Below are 24,399 nucleotides of genomic sequence, written 5' to 3' on the forward strand. Positions count from 1 at the left end.
ATATGATTTATTTTTTTTTTAATGAGTATCTGTGTTTCTGCAGTTTCTGTTTCGGTTTATCACTAAGATACCGCATGAGCACCACTATGATATATTTAGGTTTCCTACTGAGTATAACAAAAAATGCATCTATGCTAACAGAGCACAAAAGAATAAAATATATGCCTTCAGCTTTTCAAAAACAGTTGTTTTTTTATGCCTGTCAGAGAGTTCGAAAAGTAAGAGGCTACGTGATTTTTTTCTTTCTTTCCTTGCATACTTATAAATTTAGCCAATATTTAGTGGTTTTGAGGGGCAGAGGGGATGGCGAGGTGTGTGGCTCCAGCGCCCGGATCAGCGACATCTCCCGCAGACACTGGGGGGCACCAGTAGCCCAGCGCGGGCAGTTCAGAGCGCTTCGGGATGGTAAAAGAGAAGGCTTTTGCTTTCGCAAATATTCTCTGCTTACATTTTCGTTTCCTCCTGTACAATTCAACATGACAGAAAGCTTCTCAGTTGATTTTTTGTTGTTGGCTTTGGCTTGGTTTGGCTGTTTTGTTTTTATTTCTTAAAAACCCTCCAACAAAATTATAGTTGTCAGAGGTGCTGGCGGGACAGCTGAGAAGCTAAAGGTTTCAGTCTGCAGAAGAGTCCTAATGCTGTCAACCTCAATGAAAACACTCAATAATGTCTCTTTAATCCTGATCTTTTGTAGGAATAAAAAAATACAGTGTCTTTTTGGGAACGAGCAAGGCTTTTTACCCTCCTGCAGAGACTTCTTATAGCTGCTGAGGAAAGGCTGGGTTTCACTTAGTTATTTAGAAAGGAAATATATACTTGTTTCTCGTTTTAGAAAAAAAGAAGAAAAAGTAGTTAGTGTTTGCCTGGTTGAGATGTTAAAACTCAAGGAGCCTGGAAATTTATATTAATACCTTTACTAAGAGCTAGTAGTTAATGACTTATCGGCACAGACTCCATACAAATATGCCTTGCATAAAATGTACGTCATGAAAAGTCATGCAGAATATTCACACATGTTAATGATGTCTATTTTGTTTACATTTTCCTAAAAAGACGGTCAGTGCCAGATTGCCTTGCTGTCTGCCCTGTAACACACCTACAAGGCTGCTACTTGCTTCCCACAAAGACAGTTCAATCCCCTTGCTGCTTGCAAATGAACCTGGTGAAACTACGACAGAATGACTGACTCCTGCACTCATTTGCTGTTGGGCTACTGTGTGCTATGCCTGTGCCCCGGCACATTTGCATATCCTTGGGTGACTGGAAGCAATATCCACTGACAGAGGCAGGGGAACAGAACATCTGAGGGTCAGCAAGCGTGGCGGTGGTGTGGCAGCATCCCCTCTGGTCTCGTTTACATCCTCTGTGCCAGCATCTGGGGGTAGCAGCGCAGGAGTCGCCGGGCTGGCACCATGCCGCTGGGCTGGGGCAGACCTCCCACAGCCAATTTTGCTGCTTCGGGGCCACTTTGTAGTGTCAATTTGGAGCACAGAGACCACACAATGATTTGGGATTTGGATTATTGTATCTGTTCTATAGAGAAAGTCCTGCTGCAGTTAAAACATACAGTTACATTCACAGTGGGACTGCTTTTGCTGAAGCACACATGACTTTAATCAAACACTGTGTTATGGGCCTGACATTTAACAAAGAAAATCAAACCCCAACATCACTCCACTAGTCTGTAGTCTCTGCTTTCAGGGTTGGTTTTGGTTTGGTTTTCAAATTAATGAAAAAGCCTAACAAATATTATTTCAAAATTTAATATGGGCATCTTGGATTTGCAATATAAACTGAAAATGGTAAAGCTGTACTTTTTAATATATAAATATGGTAGACATCTGGATTTGTATAGATCTTATTAAAAATACTTAACATTGTCTTTGCATTTTACTCCAGAATTATAATGTCAGATACAGCCAGAAATAGAGTATCAGGAGGTGGTTCGTGTCCTAAGAGAAGCAATTTAAGATGGTAACTCCTGCATTTAAAAGCTAGGAGCCAAATTACAGTGGTGCTTTATAGCGGGTTTTCTTCATCTGAAATTGCACATAAAATAGTTTATACTTATATATCCATAAACAGAAGAATAATGAGATTTGAACCTTTTCTTGAAATTATATGCGTACGCAGTCCTCTTCTCATGGTGACAGGAGGGGGTGCAGGTGTCACTGTTGTACGGAACCAAGAAGACAAAGTAACCCCAGCTCCTGAAACTTCCCACAAACTTTGTGACCAGCTTCTGTGCGATACAGACCTCTGCTGCTATTCATGAAGCCGTCTCTGAAAGTTACTACCAAAGGAGAAATCAGTTTGAGATGGGGCCCTTTTGGGGAAGAAAGGTGGCAGGTCTGCAGGAATTAGAAGTAGATTCTCATGTACCTAAAGGTAATTAATCAATTAGAATGGGATTAAGCAAATGTTCATATCCAAAATTGTATTTTTGTGCACGTTAATAGAGGGAAATTAACTGAAAAGGGAGGCAAGAAATCTGAGGAGGAGGTGGAATATGTTAGCCTCTGTATTGTCTGGTGCTTTACAGTACTACTGTTTTCTAGTGTTGGCAGATGGTATGCAGAAATTTAATACAAAATTGTAAAATTTTATCTAGCAATGCAATATGCTCCAGAAGTATTTAAAAATCTGCCAGTGAAGATTGGCCAAATTATGATGAGCGCATGTTTCCTAAGATTTTTTCCCTGCTTGTCTTTCACATGCATAAAATAAGTCCTTGGGCGCATTTATTAGGATTTATACCTTTTTGCAATTGTTTTCACAATCATGTGCATTTTCCCTGCTCCCATCTGGATTTTAAATTAACTTGCAGTAAGAAAAGATTCCTTAATTTATTTGGTTCTATGAAAAGATATTTTAAAAGTCTAGACAAAGAGAAGATTCTTGCTTTTCTTGATTGTGGTGTAGTGTGCAGAAGATAGGATCTCTGGCATGCTCCAGAGGTTTCCAGAACTATTCTCTTTGTGCTTCCCGTTGCGAATGCTTTCAGCAGTGCCCTCACAGCTGCATTGGGAATGAATGAGAGGGGGAATGTTCTCAGCTGCTGAGCAGGAGGGAGAAAGAAACCAGCTTCTCCCCTTGGGATGCTTGAGTGCATCAGGTTATCCAGCCTAGGTCCCTACCACAGACAGAAGAGCAGTTTGGCCTGGTCTTACCTGACTCTTGTGTCTCCATTGGGTGTCGATGCTTGTACTCAAGTGCAGGAAAACCTGCATCTTGACTCAGGCTGTGCTGGTGGAATCAGTGAAGAGAAAGGCCTCTGTATCTGTGGCTGTGAGGCTGTACGGCTCACCAAAGCAGAGACTTGGGAAACCTGTAACCTCACACTGCTGCTGTTGATGATATGATCATTTCTGGGAATTAGAAAACCTATGCTGGTTGCACTTGTCAGAGTTCACAGTTGTTAAGCAAAGCTTTGAAATGCTTCTGTTGAAGAACCATCTGGGACTTTGTGCCATCTGCATGAAAAAATAGAATTGAAGTGGATATGAATGTGAAACAAACATGAAAACTTCATGAAGTTCAGTGGAGCAGAGGATAGAAAACACTGTCCTGTTCTAGGTAAATCAGGTGCTTCTATGCTTCCCATTACAGGATCCAGAGGCACACTTTGTTGTGAGTAAGTTGGTAGTAATGGATCTTTTGGACTTCTCACAGACCCAGTGTCAATGCCAGTGAATAAAGTGCTCCACTCTTTCGTTGGCACATCTGCATTTATGGGATGGAAATAGTGTCCCGTACTTCATGAGATAAAGTAGATCATCTGTTTCCCTCTGTTGTCCGGTTTCATAAAGCCATGTGCTACACACATGGTCATTAGATTACACCTTATATGCCAGGAACAGGCACATGTTGCTTGCTGGACATGCTTTTCCTTGACCCTGCAGGTGCACAGTAGCTGGAAGTCAATGTGGCCAGGGCTGCTAATTGCCATAGGTTGCACTTTGTAAAAAGGCTGAGCTTATCTACATGGTGAAGTGAGAAAGCTTTCTACTCAGGCTGAAGGGCAAATTAATATAGCCATTACAGGACTGCTGAACAAAAGGAGACATAAGAGATTGCTTTGGTGCTCTGTCAGCAAGTGAGCTGCTAGATATTTTTATTGTGTTTGCAATTTGAATAATGAATAATAATGGCATATAAGCTACTGTTATAAATTCTTTGTGAGAGAGGCATGGGCGTTGTTTGGTCCCAGCCATTTCACAATAAAAGCGTTTCGCATCTTAAATATCTGTACTGTTTGTAATTAAAATGTGGGATAAAACTGAATCATCCACTGAAAACAAGGTCAGTAATTGTGTGATGTGTGTGCTAAAGCTTTACAAAAGATATTGAGAGGAATTTGTCCCTCTGCAGAGAAAGGGAAAATTAATGTTTACAGTTTAAAGAAACTTTATGCCATTAAGGGGAGAGGAAGCTGACTCTGAAATCTCGGATGCTTTTATATGTGTAGTCGTAGTTTTCTTGGGTTTCCCCAGGCATGCTCTTAAATGGCTAAGGAAGCTGGCTAGATTTGCTTTTTTCCGTTCTTGGTTCTCTTGTGCACTTTCTCCTTCCCTGTTCTCTTATTTATCAGCTTCTGTGGAATAAAGAAATGTTATCATTTCTAATTTCTTCTGTGCCACTCATTTCCTGACCTTGATTGATCTCAGCAACAAAGAGTAGGACTCTAAGATGAAACTAGCTGAAAGCGCAGGGAGGGAAATGACATCGAAGCTGTAAAGCTTCTAATGATGTTAGAAAGGGTAAGAAAAATTAAAACACATTACATGCCTTTTTTTTTTTTTTTTTTTACATTCATGAATTTTTGGACAGTTTGAATTAATCAGATTACATTGTGGGGAGTCTTGCAGACAACAAATGAAATGAAAAAGGAGGTTAGTGGCTGATGTCCCATTTTAAGATACAGAAGTATCAGAAAGCATACTGACAAACTTGCCTTTTATTAGGAATTAGACATTACTTTTGAATGCAGCAGTAACACAGCAAAGGTAGATAGGGCAAGATGACTGGTATCAGAAGTGCAGGATGGTATGGAGAGCTGTCACAATGAAAGGAAAAAGCTGTTCCTGGATCAGAGAGGACACACTGGAAAAGGTGTTGAAGATTTTCACCAGTTATAAGAACTAATAGTCTAGATTAACAAAACATTTTGAAAAGAAGCAAAGATGGTATCGAATATCTGATTAACATCTATTTAAATTTAATGAATTAACTTACAGCAGAGAAATAATATACCATACAGATCTTGGAGACCAGCCTGGGATGCTGCCTCCTAGAGTTCTTCAGGCAGTTAAGTTTGCTTTGCATGTCTGGTGAAATTCAAGGCAGCTGCAAAGAGCTGCCAGAGGAGTCTCCCCATGTGAAGAATTTCCCTCCAGCATCACATTTCCTTGCCTATCATTTCCTGTACTGGTCATCATGTGAGGGAAAATGGCAAAAAGGGTGCATGTCAGACGGATTCTTGGTACACTTCATCTCAAGCTGGCAATGGCTCCCTGGGGAACCTTACACAAGTGGGATAAGGTATACCAGTCTTCCCTTGCAGCTCACACTTGGTGTTTGTAGAGCTCAGGATGGATTGAAAGAAGTGCACTTCTCTTGTGGGAGGACGCTTCCTCTGTGTGTCTGGGAGTGCTTGGGCACTTTAGGAATCTAAATGTTCCATGATATTTAAGAGCAAAAAGGTGAAAACTAGGATAGCAAGCATAACTCTGATAATAAAGGGCTTTAATTTGGGACTTGTTTACTCACAGCTGACACAATCTGTTCCGTTTTGTTCTTCTGTGCTAAGATTGGCCAAAGAACCTCTTTTCTGACTTTTTAATGGGGTAACCTTATCTACACAATGAAGCAGAAATCTGTTCTACTCAGACTGAAAAGGAAACATGTCCCATTATTTGTCTTGAAATGTTTTACAAAAATTTTACATTTTTTTGAAAATCAGTTTTTACTGGCCTTATTAAAATGACTTTCAGGGGGCAGTGGTGGCTGTTTGTATTCAATGAGAAGGATTGTTTCTGAGAGCAGATGTCTTTCAGTTGTACTTTGTGCCACTAACAGATGGGTAGCAGCAACCAGAACTTCAGCTTTTCCATCAGATCTGTTTTATCAGGGGAAATGTTCAATACTGGCAGGAGACTAGTTGCTCTCTGTCTTTCCTTTTCTCCCTTTTTCCCTTCTCCCTTTTTTTTTTTCTTTTCCCACTTCTAAGAACAGAGTGGTTTTGTTGTCCTCCCAGCCACAGAGACAGTATTGTTGCTACAGAGAAATGAGCTAAAATGTGTACACTTAAAATTTTTAGTCATTCCAAGTATCTCTAATTGAGATGATAGTAGCTGTTGGTGAGATAATTAAAGACTTTTCCAGGATTATATGAATGTGGGGAGGAATTGATCCATTTCTTCTTTTCCACTCTACAACAGTTCATGACCAGTACCAGAAGATGGCTACGTATATGCATATGTTTCAAATGAAATCCAAAGCTTAGTTATGACAATACAGACCTCAGTCCAAAAGACCTAAACTTCTAGTTTATCCTGTAGGGAAGTAAAATAACCACATGCTTACACAGATATCCCACACATGAAAGGGAGCTGATTATTTTTGTTTTACTTTTTTTTGCTAGTATGTACTGCACAAAGCCAGTTCATACGAGAAGCAAGCAGAGATGAGAAAAACATACAGCTACCTAGCCCATCCTTTCTCAGTACAGGACTGTTCTCTGTACTGTCCCTCTGGATTTCTCTAGTCCAGTTTCAAACAATATAACAATGGTGTCTCTCATGCTGTGCTTGGATAGGAAATTACAAAAAATTCCTCTATATTTAGTCTTCTTGTCTTTTTCCTTCAGTCTCTTCCTCAAGGTTTGGTATAGGTTCAAGAGACCCATTTTGTGCTATTTTTTACACGGCAGTGTGTATGTTTGTATTACAATATTTTGACTTGGTAGCTGCCATATGTTTAATCCTAATATGTTGCTTCATATCAATAACATTACAATACCAAAACTAATGCAGTTAGTGAATAACTGTACATAATACTCACATTTGGTATATTCATAGCATTTCATTTTTATTATTTCAGTCTTGACTGAATGTACTATTTTTCACAGCTTATAAGGAATGATCTTTGCTAACACTATTAAGTCACTCAAGCGTGCTAAATTGTGGCACCAGAGCAGGTGCTATTGTATCCAGTTCTTTTGGAAAGAAAGGAAAAACCCTTAAATGATCCTGAACATTTATACCTAAAGGAAACAATCCTTTATATTAATATAAAAAGATTGTTTTGTACTCAGTCAAAAGAATTCTTGGCAGTCAGTTTAAACTTGCCTGTATATATAGCGCGCTGGAGCCTGCTAAGTACCTCTGTTTTCTTTATGGATGAAGCCTTGGTGCCAAGAGGTCTGCACCACATGCAAGTGTAGATACACTTGTATCTGATGGATTGTCCCATAGTGAACCACATTGTATACAGGATGTTCAAACATGTATTGATTACGTGGTTCTTTAGTTTACAGCAGAATTATAATCTGATGCTTTAAAGTACATATATGCAATCAATCTTCATGTGAAGGAGCTCAGTACACAAATATTTTATGCTGTACACTAGATATTTGAATAATATCATTAGAAAAAATGTATATTATACATTTTTAATGTATCACCGTAGCATTATTGTGAATCTATACAGTTCTTTCAAGCATTATCTTTGTGTTGACTATGAACTGTAAATATATAATAAGGTTCATACCGCGTGTAACTATTTTCAGGTTTTAGTACCGTCTCATAGTCAGCTACAAGGGGAAACCTCATATAACACAGTTACAAAGTTTTTATAGGACTACGTTTATGTTTGTTACATATCTGTAAAACTTTCCTTCAACATTACACTATAGAATAAGAAATTTGTATTTGAGGGGAAAAATTACATTTTGATTAGATTTTAGTCTGTCATGCAAATAAAATTGAAATATATAAGCTTAAAGACTAAGTTGCTTCTGGTACTATGGTGCCAACTTCCAACCGTTTATTTGTGAAATACGGACAACTTGACAGAACTACTACTTCTAAGTGTAGAAACGGATACAAAATTTCTTAAGACTGCCTTATGTTAGCAGTTTTTGAGAGGGATTATGTTAGTTTACAATGCCTAGCTGCATAAAAGATGTAGCTTATGCTGGCAGTATTTATTTGTAAGTCAGGACAGGAGTACTTGAATGATTCTTCTGGAGGAGCTTGCATTTCCAGAAGCTTTATTCCAATCTTTTGGAGCTATGATAATTATATAAATTGAAAATAGGACTTTGTTGATAAGACAGTGATCATGCTATTTACCCAAACAGTTTTATCTGCATTCACTCTTTTTATCTGCATTAACTCTTTTTTTAAAGTGATTTTTCCATCACTCAAATTCCTTTTCCTCTCATTCACTGTTAGTGGAATCTGTCAATGGACATTACATTGTTACTCCTCACTATATACTGTTTTTAAAACTGTTGCTCTGCTGTCACACAATCATCTCAGTACTCAAATATACATTAGCTGTTGCTGCAGTATGTGTGGTGTTTGCTTTATGACAGGACAAAAGAGCATACTTGAAACTAAGTTTTCATTTGTCTAAAATTCAAAAGAATGCTGTATTCTTTGAAGCACTTAGAAAACTCCTCAGACAGCTGGGTTTTAGCATTTAGATGCATTTGGCCAGTAATGCATGCACAAAAAACAATCCAAAACAAAACAAAACAAAAGCCCTTGAGCACATACATAATTGTAGAAAAGAATATAGAGAGATTGGCCTGAGCTTGGTTCCCAAAACTCTTGTGGAAGACCCTGCTTATCAGAGGCGAGAAGCCCAAGGCTGAGGCACACGGGAGAAGGAAGGAGAGCCACAGCCTGCTCCCCCTTCCCCAGTCCCCCTGGCTGCAGCACACCGGTTGTGTTGCACTTGCCCAGGAGTAGTAAACACCTCTGCCTGCCCTGCCTGGTGGGGTTATGGAGAGCTGCTGCACTACCACAGGGCTGCGCGCTGCCGTTGTGACCTGGTGGTCATGGTGCCCTGTGTCCTGCAGGGCAGGTATGAAAGCCTGAATCTAGAACTGACCTAGTAGGCAAAGGTGTAAAAGTCACTGAATGTGATGTTTTGTACCAAAATGACTGCAATGTAGGTGTACATGCACAAGAATTCCTTGTATATGTCCAGTGTATGGACTCTTAATCACCTTTCACTGTTAGTGCAGGAAACTCAAATTTGCACTTAGGAAATAGTTTGATTTTAAAGTCATTTTTCTGGCTGTATATAACCAAATTTGATATGGTGTATTGAATCCCTTCAAATGACTGAATTTATAAAGTAAAAATAATATGCAAAGCTGTACACATAGTATTATTTCTTTTTACAGTGTCATTAATGTGGCATGAAGATATCTTGCCACATCTTCTTCAGTTATTACTTGCTTCAGTGAACGGTAGCATCATCAGTGAGTGAAGATGATTATATAATAAATATTTTAATTTCCGTTACTGACTCATGTTTCTTTGTCTTTGCATTTTCTTACCTATAACTTATATAGTTAATAATAATAATAATAATTAATAATAATAATAATAATAATAATAATAATAAAAGGGGGGGCAGAGAAAGAAACCAGAGATTAATAAGCTCCAACTTTGTTTCCTAGTTTCATTTCTTGTTACCTGTTATTTGATTTAGGTCACATGGTGATATTTCTAAAAGAGACTTTTGAAATCTAAATTGGATCTGTCTCTGTAAAAATTGTATGTATTTTTTAAACTTAAATCTGGATTACTTAGAGAAACTAAAGCATTTATACTTTTCATCTTGTAAAAAGACTGTGTGTAAATCTTCTTTGCTAGGCGGTGCACATGAAGGTCTCCAGCACTTGGGTCCTTATGGCAATATCCCAAACATCGTGGCTGAGCTGACAGGAGATAATATACCAAAGGATTTCAGTGAAGATCAAGGATATCCTGACCCCCCAAATCCCTGTCCTATTGGAAAAACAGGTAATTCTGTTGCAGCCTTTGTACCTCTGCATTGACTGTGCTACTGAGTCTTCCAGTGATGTGCTAAGCAGTACAACAGTTGATCATTAATGTGTGTCTCCTTTCATTCTGTACCCCGTGAGAAGAACTGTAGAGCAACCAGTTGTTTTATATTAGATTTTATTTTTTTTCTATATATGCACCTTCTCTATCGCTGTATGCCTGCTAGAGAAGGTGAGGTTGAAGAAATCGTCTTGACCTTGGAGTAGAAGTTGGCAAGATTTACGATAGCATCTTGTTCCTAAGGGAGTTCATTTTTAGGCTGGCCCCTGAAAAAAAGTTATCGTTCTGTACAGATGAGGTTTACCCTTATTTTAGAGACTTTCATTGTGCCAAGAGGAATGAAACTGTCTGCCCTGATCTCCAACCCAGACCATGAGTCAATATTTAAGATACCTTGGCTCCCATCCATGTGGCTTTATAGCTCACTGAGGGTTCATCTGCGCCAAGAAATGGAGAACTATGTGGACGTACCCCAACTCGTTACAAGCAAGCTAGCTCCAGCAGAGTAGCAGTGCAGCTGGGGAGAGTGGGAGTGGTGGTGTACCTGAGACACCTAGCGCATCCCTCATTTGGTTGGACCGATGTGCGTCCTAAGCCATGTGCGTGGCTAGTGCTCAGTGGTCCCTAAAGCAGCACTACATGTGCGTGATATAGATGTATCCTAAGGAAAACAGATCTTTTTTCCTGTTATTTGAGCCAAGGAATGATTTCCAGTACAGAAAGTAGCAGTAAAATACCCATTGGCTGCCTTAGAATCTGGAACTGGGAATGGGAATGAGCACTCTTTTTTTTCTGTCGTTTTTTATTTGTGAGCTAAGAGATCCTTTCAAAATCTTTTCTTTTCAGTCTTCATTTATGCTCTTTGGTAATGCAAAACAGTTGTCCGCATTTTTATTTAAAAATATTCTAACGAGCTTAGAACTGATTAAAAAAAATGTGAGAAACTTTGCAAACAGTGTTTTTATATTTCATTCAAAATATCATATAATAAAAGAAATCCAAATAGCCATCCACACTGATTTCTATTACAGCCTGTTTGGTGATAATGGCTGCATCACTTCTGAAGTAGTATCTAATCTCCCATTTGTTCAATATAGCTGCGTCTGACAGGTTGCAAATGATGGTTTTAGGTTTTCTCACACACAAAAGCACATACAGACTTTTTATCTTCTGTGCTTGTCCAGCAAACTTCTGTAAGTGATTAAATAAATAAAATAAAAACCTGGCATCCAGAGAAATGACTTTGAAAATCCCTTTAATTTTTCTTTCTTAGGTGAAATAAAAGTTGTTATCTAGACCAGTACAGTCAGATATGAGCACAGGGAGAATTCCTCGAGAAGTGCTGCTTGCTCAGATAAACTCTGTCATAGGTACGCTGAGAGTGAAGATAGCATCTACTAGGATTAGAGTAAAATGTTTTTCAGAGCCTTAAATGGAAATTCAAGTGGTGACTGCTAAAACTGTATTATGCATACAAATTACCGGAGGCCTTCCTCAATCAGGTCTGTGGATTTGCTTAATGGAAAACAATTTTTCCAGTCACTGTCTACATATGCACATTCCACAGCAGGAATACATAAGCCTCGAGCACTTGAGTGACTTTTTGACTTTTTGATTAGCAGTCACAGAGGGCACACATATGTCCAGCTTCTCTTTGTGTTTTCTACCCAAAGTCATAGACATAGACAATGTGAGGTCAACCACATTTCTGTTGTCACCTACTTCTCTCCTGAGATGGCCCTGTCCCTGCTGAGACTGAAATAAATTTTAAGTGCTCCTAGTTGAAAATATTAGTTTAAGTGCACAGAAACTATAACAGTTTCTGAGTCTGTTAGCTAGCATGGTTACTTTTCCCACTTCTTACTCAAGATGCGTCTTTTTTTTCCTAAAGAGAAAAGAAAGAAAATGGGATCCACTGGACCAAGAATAAACCTCCTTAGGTCATTGAATTAATTCATTTTTATGTTAGGTCTTTACTGTTTCCCACATCTAAAGGAAAAAAATGACCCGCCTGTAAAGCTTTTTTGCAAGACGATCACACAGTGGAAGGGAAGGTCCACAGTGTTCCTTCTGTAGTGTGTCTTCTGGTGGATGCAGCTGCTTGCTGCCCTGCATCATGCCCTGGGTGGTGTTATCTCCTCAGGTATGTCTGGGAGCAACAGGGATTGCAAGTGCATGATGCTGGCAATGAAAAGGGAGCTCCAGGAGCAGACTCTATCCAAAGAGCTGATCTGGCCTCAAGTTCCTGAATTGTCGTTTAATCTAAAGGTCACTTATTTTGGTAAAAAGTCCATAAGTAGACTTTTTAAAAAGATATTATCCTTGACAAGACAATGCCTGCAAAGCCATCCATTGTGATAAAAGAGGTTTCTACACTCATCAGATTAGTTACCAATCTGCACAAATACCCTTAGCATACAGCTTCTGCCACATTGCATTTTTAAGGGAATGTATGATGTGTAAACAAATTTCATCTATTTTCAACAAAATAGCAAACCAGAAATGGAGCCCCACAAATAGCTACTTAGTGAAGGAAATTCTGCCTTTGCTTACGGACTTATTTTACCATGAGCTTAAAAAGTATTGTTTAAACAATTTCTATCACTTCCCAAGGGCATTTAAAAATGAAAATAGGATCCCTTCCAAATCAGTGTAACAAGCAGTTCTATGTAAAATTAATCTCAATCACTGATTTAAAAGAAAAACAAAAAGGAGGTGGGAGAGTTTGGAAAATAAATTTTGTTAGTTTTGGAGTTTCATTAAATTGTGGGGTTCTTTAATAAATATGTAACCTGACAAACTCCTTTAAAAAGATAAAAAATAATATAAAATTGTATTTCCAGTTGTCCAGTTTTTTATATGCTTTTTTAAATTGCAAAACTACATTTACAAAGTTTGCTGCTAAAAGTGAATGTCTGTGTTTTAAAGCTACCAAGGACTCACTGTTTTCTAACATGCTTTTGCAGTCGATGATGGATGTCTAGAAAACACCCCCGACACGGCGGAGTTCAGCAGGGAATACCAGCTGCACCAACACCTTTTTGATCCAGAGCATGACTATCCCAACATGGGCAAGTGGGTGAGTACACACGTTGGTATTTTTGCTGTTTGTGAACCTGAGTTTCTTCTGTTGCTGCCTCGGATACTATGGAGCCACAAGGAGAATACTGGGCTCTTTGCTGGTAGAATTATAACCCTAAAGGTAGCCTCTCAAAAAGATGAACTTGCCCTTAAAAATACAGAAATAGTGGCTAAGAAAAATGATCGATGAAAAGCCCATAAAAGCAGAAAATAGAACCCCCCGTCTCATTATGTCCCAAAGCATGACAACTATGTATGTTGGTGATAAATGCAGCAAACCACATTTCAAACTGCGGTGTGCCTGTAGCTAAAATCGGCTCAGCTTTTTATTACGAGGCTCCAGAACACAAGTGGGTTCCTGGGCAGAGCCTGGCACAAACCAGACTGCGGCGGGTGGGCAGTGCGGGAAGGGGCAGTTTGCTCTTGTGCTGTTGTTTCCCCCTTCCACTGCTTTTGGCTTGCGTGGGAGCACAGCACCAGTAGGCTCTATTGGAGCTATTTTACCGTATTTTATTGAAAGTCTATTTTATACATTGCATATAATAAATACAGTGAGCTACACTAAGGGTAAAAATCTTGCTTTACACATACAAGGACTTTAATAACTCCAGCTAGACTATTTCTCCAGGCTAGAGGCTCCAAAGAAAGCTCTGCTGCTTAATCTTAGATTACATCAGTTAAATGTCCGATCCCAAATCCATCTTCAGGCGCCAGGAAAACAATAACAATGATCATAATTTATGCTGCTAGAGCAAATCATGAAATCTCATTATACATTGTTACAGCACTTTACTTAAGATTGCCCTAAACCCGTGCTCTCTAAACATATATCGATAAATAGACATGTTTGGCAGCCTCTTCTCCTGCTGTAATTGTGAGACAATGATTCATCGTTCGTGATCAAACCAATGTAAGATTTATAGTCTTAATTGCTTATGTGAGTGCTAAATTTCTACAGACAATCATGCCAAAAATCCAAATTTTGGAAACCCCTGTTGCATTCTAAGTAATTACCATCAAAGGTTTTCATTTTAAAAACAGCAGATGGTGAACTTTATTATTTATGCCAGATAATGCTGTTAGTTTTCTTATTACTCAAAAGTAATTTACTTTCATAATGCCACTTTGAAGACTATAATAACACTTCTGCAAATCTTTGGCCTACAGCATTATTTCAGAATCAATGTACATACTGTGTTGTCATCAGCAACATACATAGTTAACAAATGGTAGGTAATCATTACTGAATACTGGCCTTTTTTCATTTCTCCATCCATCACTACTAATTCAGGGAATAAACTACTCACACGTGGATTAAAACAGATTGTTAGGTCCCAAACAGTAATCATATCTAGCTACAGCAGAGCCAAGTCCCAATCTTTTTAATCAGAGATGAAACATGTACATGAGTAAATGTTCTGCCGAGATCCAGGAGTATTGCCCTGACTGCCTCCTCACTGTATATTACTACACATTAAAAAAGATTGGGAAATAGAGTGGTATCCGTTTTTATGGCTGCTTTTGTTATTTTTCCCTTGCCAGAAAAAATAAGACCAGAAAAGCACTCTAAAAATTAGCTATTGGAGACTTTATAAAGGAGAAAGTCGATCAGGTCTTTCTTAGGTCACTAACTGTCATCTGGGTGAGGTCGGGCATAAATGAGCATCACAGGGGGGCAGGGGTTAAAAAGAGGAAGTTCAGCTGTGTTTTCTTATACCAGTATCAGTACAAATAGGAAATTAATAGCAACGATGTTTCTCAACAACACTTTTGTCTACTGAAACAGTGAATAACATTTCACTCTCAGGGTAGAAATAATGCCAGTTGTGTTTATCAGCTACAGAGGAGAGATCAAATTCAGTAGAAAGAAATGCAAATGGGAAGCAAGGATGAAAACACAAGATTGAACTCCTTGTTAAAAGAAGCTGCCATCTCTGGCTTCCTAATTTTACTGAAATCTTGAAACTGGTCACTTATAGATCTCATTTTATTCCAACCTGTTATAATGAGCAGTGTTAAGTGCAACTCGCTTTGCCAAATGACATTTTAAAATATCTGCCTGGCAATGATGGTTATTATTAATGGTGGGTTACGTAGGTTCAGTACCCATCTTCAGTTTCAGAAAATAGATACAAGTTATTGAATTCAATGTAGTATGCTTGGTGTAATAGCAATTATCACGCTTGCTGTTCCTGATGGACTGCAAATTGACTGATGCAGGAATAAAAAAGCCCTCTTGAAAGTGTGCAACCTTGTTAATGCAATTTTCCTTTCCACTTTTGCTTAATAATTGTGCAAGCCCAGATTACAGAGCTGCTGATCATTACTGACCTAAACAAGTTTCAGTGACCTCTGAAAGGTTGAAGGGTAAATCTTTCTGGCACTGGTTGCAAGCATTTTATTTCCTGAGTTCTTCTGCCCAAAACCCAACCTCCAAGTACCTGGTGAGTGCAAGGGAAGCTCCAGGAGCAAGAGGGAAGCAGTGGTTCCTCGTGCCACTGCTGTTCCTGCAGTCCTGAGGCCCTACAATGTGCCAGGAGCTCCCCTTCACTCTCCTCCTGAAGCAACATCTCCTCATCAGGCATGCAGCTCATCTCCAGCTGAGGTTCATTTTTAGCTGGGGAAGCTCTGTGCCTCCACGCCTAAGAAGCCCCAGGCGCATGGTGAGAACAGCGAGTGCTTCACAGGCAAAATTGAGCAGCCGATGAGCTCAGGGCCTTACGCCATGGCACATATTTCCAGAGCTGCAGTTCACCATTCATGCACACCCATAGATCGTGCTGCATAACCCCATTTGTTTTGCACTGCATGCAGTGCTTAAAAGGAGTAGTTGCGGTCTTAATGCATTCCCAAACAGACAAGGCACATATGACCTTCCTGAGCAGGAACACTTCAATTGTAAGGAATTTTCCAGAGGGACAGGAATGTTAGCTTCGGTAGTCATGAAATTGTTCTTATTTCAGCGATGTTATTTTTTCCTCTCATGAAAAGTATAGCCATATAGTTTATGAAGAGAGGCTTCAGTGGCACTTTGTTACTACAGAGAATAATTTACACGTCCATGGGTATTTTTTTTAATGTTAAATTTACGTTTTCCCTAAGTGAGTTTGCACAAATGACTAATCAAGAATGTCTCTCTTGGCCAACTTCATCTCTGTTCCCTTTTGGCATGGTTCGGATAAAATAACTGAGGTTGGGCAAGAGATAGGCCTTGCGAATTTTGGGCTTAATGAACATGAGAAGTACAAACCAGACAATTTTGGCAGATGTCATTGTAACACTTGAAAATGTTTGTTTTTTCTCATATCAAGGCTGTGCAGAGGGTAGAAGTGTTTTGGTGAATTTGTCTCGCGCTAGAATTACACTTTCTATTTATATAATCAACGTTAGGTCAGTTGTTTATAGCAGAATTAATGGCTTTGTTTATACAGTGTTCTGCTTTTATACATCTAATTCTTCTCTCCTTCCATTTTCAGGTTAGGGTCTTGTTTTGTTTTTCTGTATAATACACAACTGAAACAAAATGTGTTGAGCATGTGTGTGTTATTCCAGACTTTATTAGAACTCACTACTTGTATGAAATGTAACAATATGTGGATGCACTCATATAAACCGTGGTCAGAGGGGGTTTTTTTTGTGTGTTTTTTTTTTTCTCATCATCATAACTTTCCTTTCTGCCAAGATGTTTTTGGCAGTTTTTAAAAGGTTCACCATTAAAAATGTTATGGACCAAATGGTTTTTAAAAACTTTATTGAGGGCACTACTTAAACAAAGGAAGAGTTGGCGCTGAACTCATTTCAGCAGAACTTTGCACTGGAAAGTGTTGATATCTGGAAGGGAATAAGCAAAGACAACAAAACAGTAGGAATCACACTGACCGTAGTTTTTAAAATGAATTAGAAAATCCCTTGTAAAAGACAAATATTTTTGCTTCTGTTCTTGTCACATCAAATCTATAGAAAGATGTATCAGAGACAGGACTTCTTCTCCCTCCCCCTCTCCATTTTTTTTTCTTCCTTTTTTTTCTTTTTTACAATATATATGTCTTCTTACTATGTATCACATTATGTGGGACTTCCAACCTATACCATTATACAAGCATGTACTTAGTGTGCTTCTGCGTTAAGCTCAAGGATACAGTGCAACACAGTGGAAAATTACTGGCTTTTTACTCGTTGATGAGACTGACTGCTCCTGAAGAACTGCAAATGTTTATCTGGATATTTCTGCTAACATTCTGGATATATTTATCTTTCCTGTAAAACTACACACCCATCTAAACTTGCTTATGAAATGTTCATATGCTAATATCTAATAGCAAGAGTAGTATTTTTAAAAGAGTGTAATGAATTTGATGGCTATGTTTTTTCCCCTTCCAGAGCAAGAATTTACTCTTTGAGAAGATTAATGGTGGTCCAAAAAGAAGAAAGAGGGTAACTATCAGAATAATTTATAGTCCCTCTATCATCTACAGAGCTAATAAGAATTAAAATCGTACTGCTGAAAAGGAAAGTTAGCCTAATGCATCTATGTTATACCTTAGGTAATGCCTGAAGTCAGGGAGTGTCTGTGATAAGCTACTACAGCAGGCTCCGTGACTGCCACTGAGTACAAGACGTAATTCGCTAAAGCCTGTTGCATTCTGAAGATGCACTTCAATGCAGAGCATTTGTTGACAAACTTTGCATTATCTGTGGTGATCCTGATTCCATGAAACCATCCAAAATTATTCCAATTTCTTTAAAACAGAATCTAAATTTTCCTATTAAATGTATTGGTAAAACTAATTACCACTACCCATACGTGTCAGCATGTGTTTGGGTGTAAATGACAGCAGAATTGGTCCTTAAGCCTATGAAATTCGACTAACTTGCATACTGCAAAGCGGCTCAGAATCAAACTCCTAGCTCTGTGTCCCACTTTCTGGGCAGACAAGGATGAATGGGTTGTTACCTTGCTGGCCCTTACACAGAGAAGGAGATGCACATACCACAGAGAACTTTTGCACAGTTCGTGTCACTATATTCTCTTGTTTTTCAGTAGCATCAGCCTGTCTTTTATCAAAAAATCACTCTCAGACAGAGTAGCAGTCTTTAGCTTTGCTGCTGGTATATTTTTTTACAAGAAGAAAACGAGGCTTTACATTATGAAGCCTAGCTCTCTGCCAAAAAGTAGCTTTGTAAAATATGACAGCACAGTTTATACTGTAAATGAAGTAAACATGGATTGAAATAACTGAAGCATAAGTGAAGGTGATTTATTTATTTATTTATTTGTCTGTTTAACTCTCAAACCTAAAGTTTTTTCCAGAAAGGGAGAAGTGAGCTGATTTCTTAGTGATTCACACATCACTGGTAATAAACCCTGGTCGATTATAGGTAATGACCTATCTTCAGCTTAGTATCTGCCTTCCACTTACATTTGATTTTCAAGTTATATAAAAGAAAATGAAAAAGTGTGAACATACTATTTTTGGTCTCAAGTAAGTAGAATTTACTCTGGAAAGATAAATATAGAACACCATTAGAACACTTATTAGAATACTATGTTAAAGTATGATTAGTGAGATGGATACATGAGAAGAAATAGTACATATACACATTTTCTGTCCATGTGCTGAGTGATATAATCAAATATAAGACAACTAATGGCTGTAGAGACATGACAGACCCTGTGGCCAGGAATAGCCCAGAATTTAGGAGGTGAAAGTGTCAGTTTCTTGCTTTGCAGCAGATTTTTTTTTCTTAGCACGGGTGTATCATTTAGGTGTGAATTTAACATTTAAATTATCTTACTGTTTTGAGAGTAATACTGTAGTGGTTGCTAATGCTGTAATAAACTATCTGGAATTGTCACTGTATCAACAGCAGGACAACCTAGAGTTGACAGCAGCGGAGTGGTGTTTTTTTTTCCAGGTACCAAAAAGCCCATCTGACTCCCTCTTACCTGCTGTGCTCCCTGTCACTCCTCCGTGCCCTTCTACACCAATGGAGCTTACTGAGGACAGTTGCTGGCAACTGATTGCTCTTTTGGGTCAGGACATCCCAGTGTTAGATTAGAGCACGTCTCCAAAAGTCCCATGTTTGAAGAACTGGGCTGTCCATGGAGAGGAAGGGCACTGTACAATGCTGTACAACGCTATAGCGTAACCATCAAAGGGGGTCTATGGGATTATACAAAAGCACAAAACCTAAGTATTTGTGCATAAATGTATATCTATATGGATGTGTATAAATACACATCTGCATACACAGGCATATACATACATACTCAGTACATATAGCAAAGGTACGTATTTACCATTTGCCACTCTGTTAAACTTTTACGGCCCTTGCAGTGTAAGAAAAGGAGGCATACAGGGACCTCTAATTTAACTAGTGATTCTCCCTTTCTTGAATTTCTATGCATGGGTCCTACCCATAATCTAACACCCTGAATATGACAGGAGTTCTTCTGTAACAACAGAGTCACACTGTACACAGCTCTGAGCCCACAGCAAAGGTATTCCTGAACCACTTTGCTTTGAATTCAACACAGCTGTATGGGATTAAAAAAAATTTAGTCATATCAGCCAGAATTTTTGCATTATATTTTGTGTTTTCTTTTGTCTGTTGAGGATTCTTTTTTTTTTTTAATGTATTCTCATTCTCTTCTACTTTATTTCAAAAAGTAGCAAGCAAGAACCGTTCCAAAAAAGACCAATTAATCTTCCTAAGAATCTTCAAATAATTCCTAGAAGTTTATGCAACAGCTGAATTTCACTAAATTAACGTTAAACAGAACTTCTTTTAACAAACACAAACAAATCATTTACATGTGTCTTATTTTTAACAATTTAGAGCATTAAATTAGTGTTAGTTTTATTTTCAAAGATTTTTCCACATTCATTTCTGGTTCTTAATACTTTTATGTTTTCACTTGTAGCAGGCAAAGCATTCAGAAACAATACAACAAAACAAAACGGGCTGCTCTGCGCTGTGATCAAGCATTAATGATAGCTTCCACAAATACGGACAAACTCAGGGACTTAAATGCAAATAAAAACAAATCCAAATATTTTCCAGAGATTTGACAAATACTTGGGATATTTGAAAAGAAATATTTCATGTATATTTTAAGTTTTTTTTTCTTTGTTTGTTTTTGTCTAGTTTTGAACTCTTAGGTTTTAGTGAAAGAGACATCTCAAGAAAAGTAATTTCTATGATAGAAAAGTCTGATGAGAATCAGGAGATACTAGAAAATTTGAATTCCTCTGAAGTTTATCCTTAGAGAGGCAAATAATTTTTATTGTCATCAAAAACCAGCACACTAGATTTTTTGTCTATATTCATGAAGAACAGAACATGCGTTTGCATTTTGCATACACAGACACAGTGGGTGTAAATAATACTCTTTTAATTTTAAAGCTCCACAAAGATGCTTGATACTTGCAGATACAATTAACACATTCTATTTAATTGGTACAGATAAAATTCAAGCAGAGGCTTTCTACATTACCATGATGTCCAAACAGTTTTGAGACAGGATCTGTTCATCTTCAGTCTCACGTTGTGCTGCTTACATGGCGCAAAGCGAAGTCAAAGCCTCGCCAGGGATCTTCTTTCCAGCATTCCCTTGTTCTGGCAGTGGTACGAGGGCCATTTCCTATGCCAAAATTTTGCTTGGCTCTGCCTCTGTGCCAGCAGTTTTTTATCTCAGCATCAAAAAAGGGAGCAAAGATGGGTTTCCCGGTGAGATGGGCTGAAGAGGAGACTTAGGTCAAAAATGGTGTCGTAGTATCTAGCTTGTCTCCCAGCGTAAGGTCCATCAGGGAGCACTGGTTTAAGCTAAAGCTTACCTGTACAACCACAGTGAGTTCTGTCCTGCCCCAAGAGTGAGGGGATTAGATCTGCTGCTTCTCTGCTGACTGGGAAAGGAGGAGCGGAGCAAAAAGACAGTGTTTAACCCAGCCTGTCCTGTACTCTGTGCCTCCTCCACTTGTCCACACTGTGGGGTAGGTAGCAGTTTTTTGTTTTTAATGGATCGGATTAAATTCTCACACGCACAAAACGTATTAGAAAGCAAAGCACTGATTGACTGTTAGATTTTACTCCCTGGGAGCAATTTTTTTTTCTTTGTCTGTTAATGTTTGACAGATAAGAAATATATGCATATGTCCACTCTTCCTAGTTACCTTTTCTGTATTTTCCTGTTTCTAATAAATATAAATAATTTTACATTTTTTTTCAGAGTGTGAACCCATATCTGCAAGGACAGCGACTGGACAATGTTGTAGCGAAGAAGTCTGTTCCACATTTTTCCGATGAAGACAAGGGTCCTGAATAAGTACAATAAAAATGAATGATGAAAACTCATGCCATCCTTTGCTAGATCGTAATATTGCTTATATATAATCATCTATTAAAATCCTTGTGAATGGCAGCATGTTTATTATTTATATAATTGTAGATGAAAAACAGCTGTATTTATAACAGTATGTTCTCCTAGATAACAAAAATATGGTTCTGCTTTTCGTTAAGCTATGGTAAAAGGACATTTCTGTTGTTTTTATTTTAGTCATGGAGCAAACTTTTAAAATGTTAGTCATTTTAATAGCTAACGTGAGGTAAATGGTCTTAATGAGCAGCTTGTAAATAGGAAGATGTAAAAAAATGCCCTGTCTGACTCCAGTATTTAATCTTAAATGTTACTATGTTTGACACATGAAAATTATAGTTTTATGTTTTGTTCACAAATATTGTTACTTAGCAAAGACAAAGTATTTATTTTACCCAGAGAATTTTGGCTTTTGGTCTATTTTAATAAACATTTAAGCAATCTACAAGGTTTGCAAAGTGACGTTTTCCAAAATATTTCATAGGCTCATCTGTCTCAGTTATTTCTGTGCAAATTTAAAAATTAAAGAGCTGCTTTTTTTTTAATCTGTCCACTGGAATACTTTTCCGTTAGTTTTAATCATTCCATGTCCACAACTTTCCTGAACCCATACGCATTTTCCTTCATTATCAATGGCACTTCGGGGTGGGAGTTAATCTTCCCCTCTGTTCTTTTGTCTTAGTAAAGGCAGCATTTGTGCATAATGAAGTGCTTAAATTAAGTGTCCCTGGGATATAAGTGAAGATGGAGACAGTTATCTGTGTTAATAAGGTTGTGCCAATATCCTCTGAATGCAAATCCAGGATGTGAAGGTCATAGCAGTTGATGATCTTCTGAAAAGCTTTGATACTCCAATAACACTGGTAGCTATCACTGCTCTTGAAGTCACTCCAGGAGGCTTTAAACTGCCTTTTTGCCCCTAGGACCTGAGGAACTTTATATGGCAGCAAACTGAGCTCTGGATTTCTTAAAGATGAGAATACAAAATTAAATAAAATTGTTGTTATTTTCAGGGTGCATCTGAAATAGCACAAGCCAAACAAGCCATGTACATGTGGCATTGGAATTATAGAAAATAGCATTAGCTTTGAACTTCAAACCTATGAAAAAAAAAAAGTCTAGTTTTCTTCCCTGTCCTACAAAGAGACAGTAAAATAACAGTGACCTCTTAGATAAAACAGATGAGACAGTAACAGAAACTAAAGGTCCTAGCTACGTATGATTAAACTTAACAACATCACAAATATGACTGTGTATGGTATTTGCTTTTTCTTTCCTACCAGTAAGTAATTCACAATAAATTATATATGCAGAGAGTTGTTTTCTCAAGTTATTTATGGGTGGATTGCAAAACTCGGTAACATTCTAGGCTGAACTATAAAGTCTTTTATCATATTTCCTCTTTTAAAAAAAATGCTGGAAGAGAAAACTAAGAGAGTATGTAATGCCGTGGGGTATATAATTGCATGTGGCATGAAATGGAGGAGTTTCTGTGAAATGCTGAGCTCCCTCAGCTTCCAGGGCCTTAAGTGGGATGGGAGCACCCCAGCTGCTCACAGGGCAGGACTCATGTTCTCTACTTATTTTAATTTGCACTCCCACTTAGTCTTCACTCAGGTACTGAGAGCTGCAGAGGTGCAAAGGTTGTCTCCAGAACAGAACACGTATCATGTCATGAACTAAAAACCAGAGCCCCTTGGTACCCAGTGGCCGAAAGTACACCAAATTGCCATTCCTTCCCCCTAACCCCACAGCCAGCCCCTCCTGTTGACACGGGGGCTCTGACTTGATTTCCACTCCTCGGAAACTGGTGTTTCCTCATCTAGTCAACCACCTTATCTACTTTTAAAGTAATTTGAGGTACATTCTGGCCTTATTAACTGCAGTAAAATCCATTTTAATCACACACAAAAACAAAAGAAGAAACTATGAAGGTAATTTATTTCATTTTTAAGCTCTTCATATGGACCAGCACATAATAAAAGGATGTCTATATGGAAAATGTGGGGCTAAAAAAAGGGAGGGGCAAAGAGATAATGTTTGATTAATAGTATCAGAGATGATTTCTGTAAGTACTTCAGCTCACTGCACCCACTGTGTGCTGATGTGACAGGCACCACGAACCACCACAACTGAGATTGCTCTCACTGCTGGGGTCTGAGGAGCTGCCCTTCCATGTGTGGTACATCAGCACAGAGGAGGCAAAAGGATAATTACACAACTTACACATATTCTTGTCTTTAAATACAGCCTCCTCCTCCACCCCCCCCCCCCAAAAAAAAAAAAAAAAAACACGCACACACACAACCCACCCACTTTTACATTGCACAATGCAATGATGTGTTTTACAGGAACTGTCTGCTAGAACAAAAATACATAGCAGTACCAGTCACATGCTGAGTCCATCAGGCAGCTGTAGTGTTCAACAAGTATGACTGAAAAACACTACTGTGAAATTTTGATAAAATATGGCTATGCCACCATGATAATAGGATTAATTATTCTAATTTGAGTTTCATAGTAGAGCTACGTTTTTGAATTGGGATTGGTAGTCCCACAATCATTAAAGATCAAAAAGCAAGCAAAAAACGTCTCCCAACAGCAGTCCAAATGTTTATATGCAGTTTTATACAAAGAATCAACAAATTGCTGGTCTATTGCAATCAACGAACAAAGAAACCAACTATACTAAAAGAGTAAGAGCTGATGCCACAAAACAACATATTAAAAGATATAAATGGCTGGTCATGCTGTCATGTGTAATCACTCCTTTTGCATTAATGGTGCATGTGAGTTAGGGAGTTTGTATATAGCTGTCATTGTTTAGAATTTTCATTATTTGGAAAACAAAACATT

General features: G+C 38.3%; 1 protein-coding gene across 5 annotated transcripts in view; it reads left to right on the forward strand.

The window, feature by feature from the left end:
• Positions 1-22,859, forward strand: part of SCG5 (secretogranin V) — a 29,268-nt gene extending 6,409 nt beyond the window's left edge. For all 5 annotated transcript variants that reach the window (XM_083839686.1, XM_083839683.1, XM_083839685.1 and 2 more), the window contains exons 3-6: positions 9,894-10,043; positions 13,052-13,164; positions 17,547-17,600; positions 21,397-22,859. In XM_083839686.1, coding sequence (XP_083695812.1) covers positions 9,894-10,043; positions 13,052-13,164; positions 17,547-17,600; positions 21,397-21,492 — 413 coding nt within the window. In that variant the 3' untranslated portion in view covers positions 21,493-22,859. The remainder of the gene's footprint in view (positions 1-9,893; positions 10,044-13,051; positions 13,165-17,546; positions 17,601-21,396) is intronic.
• Positions 22,860-24,399: the final 1,540 nt, after the last annotated feature.

The sequence above is a fragment of the Anser anser genome (genome assembly GCF_964211835.1).
Source record: "Anser anser genome assembly, chromosome: 5".
Lineage (NCBI taxonomy): Eukaryota > Metazoa > Chordata > Aves > Anseriformes > Anatidae > Anser > Anser anser.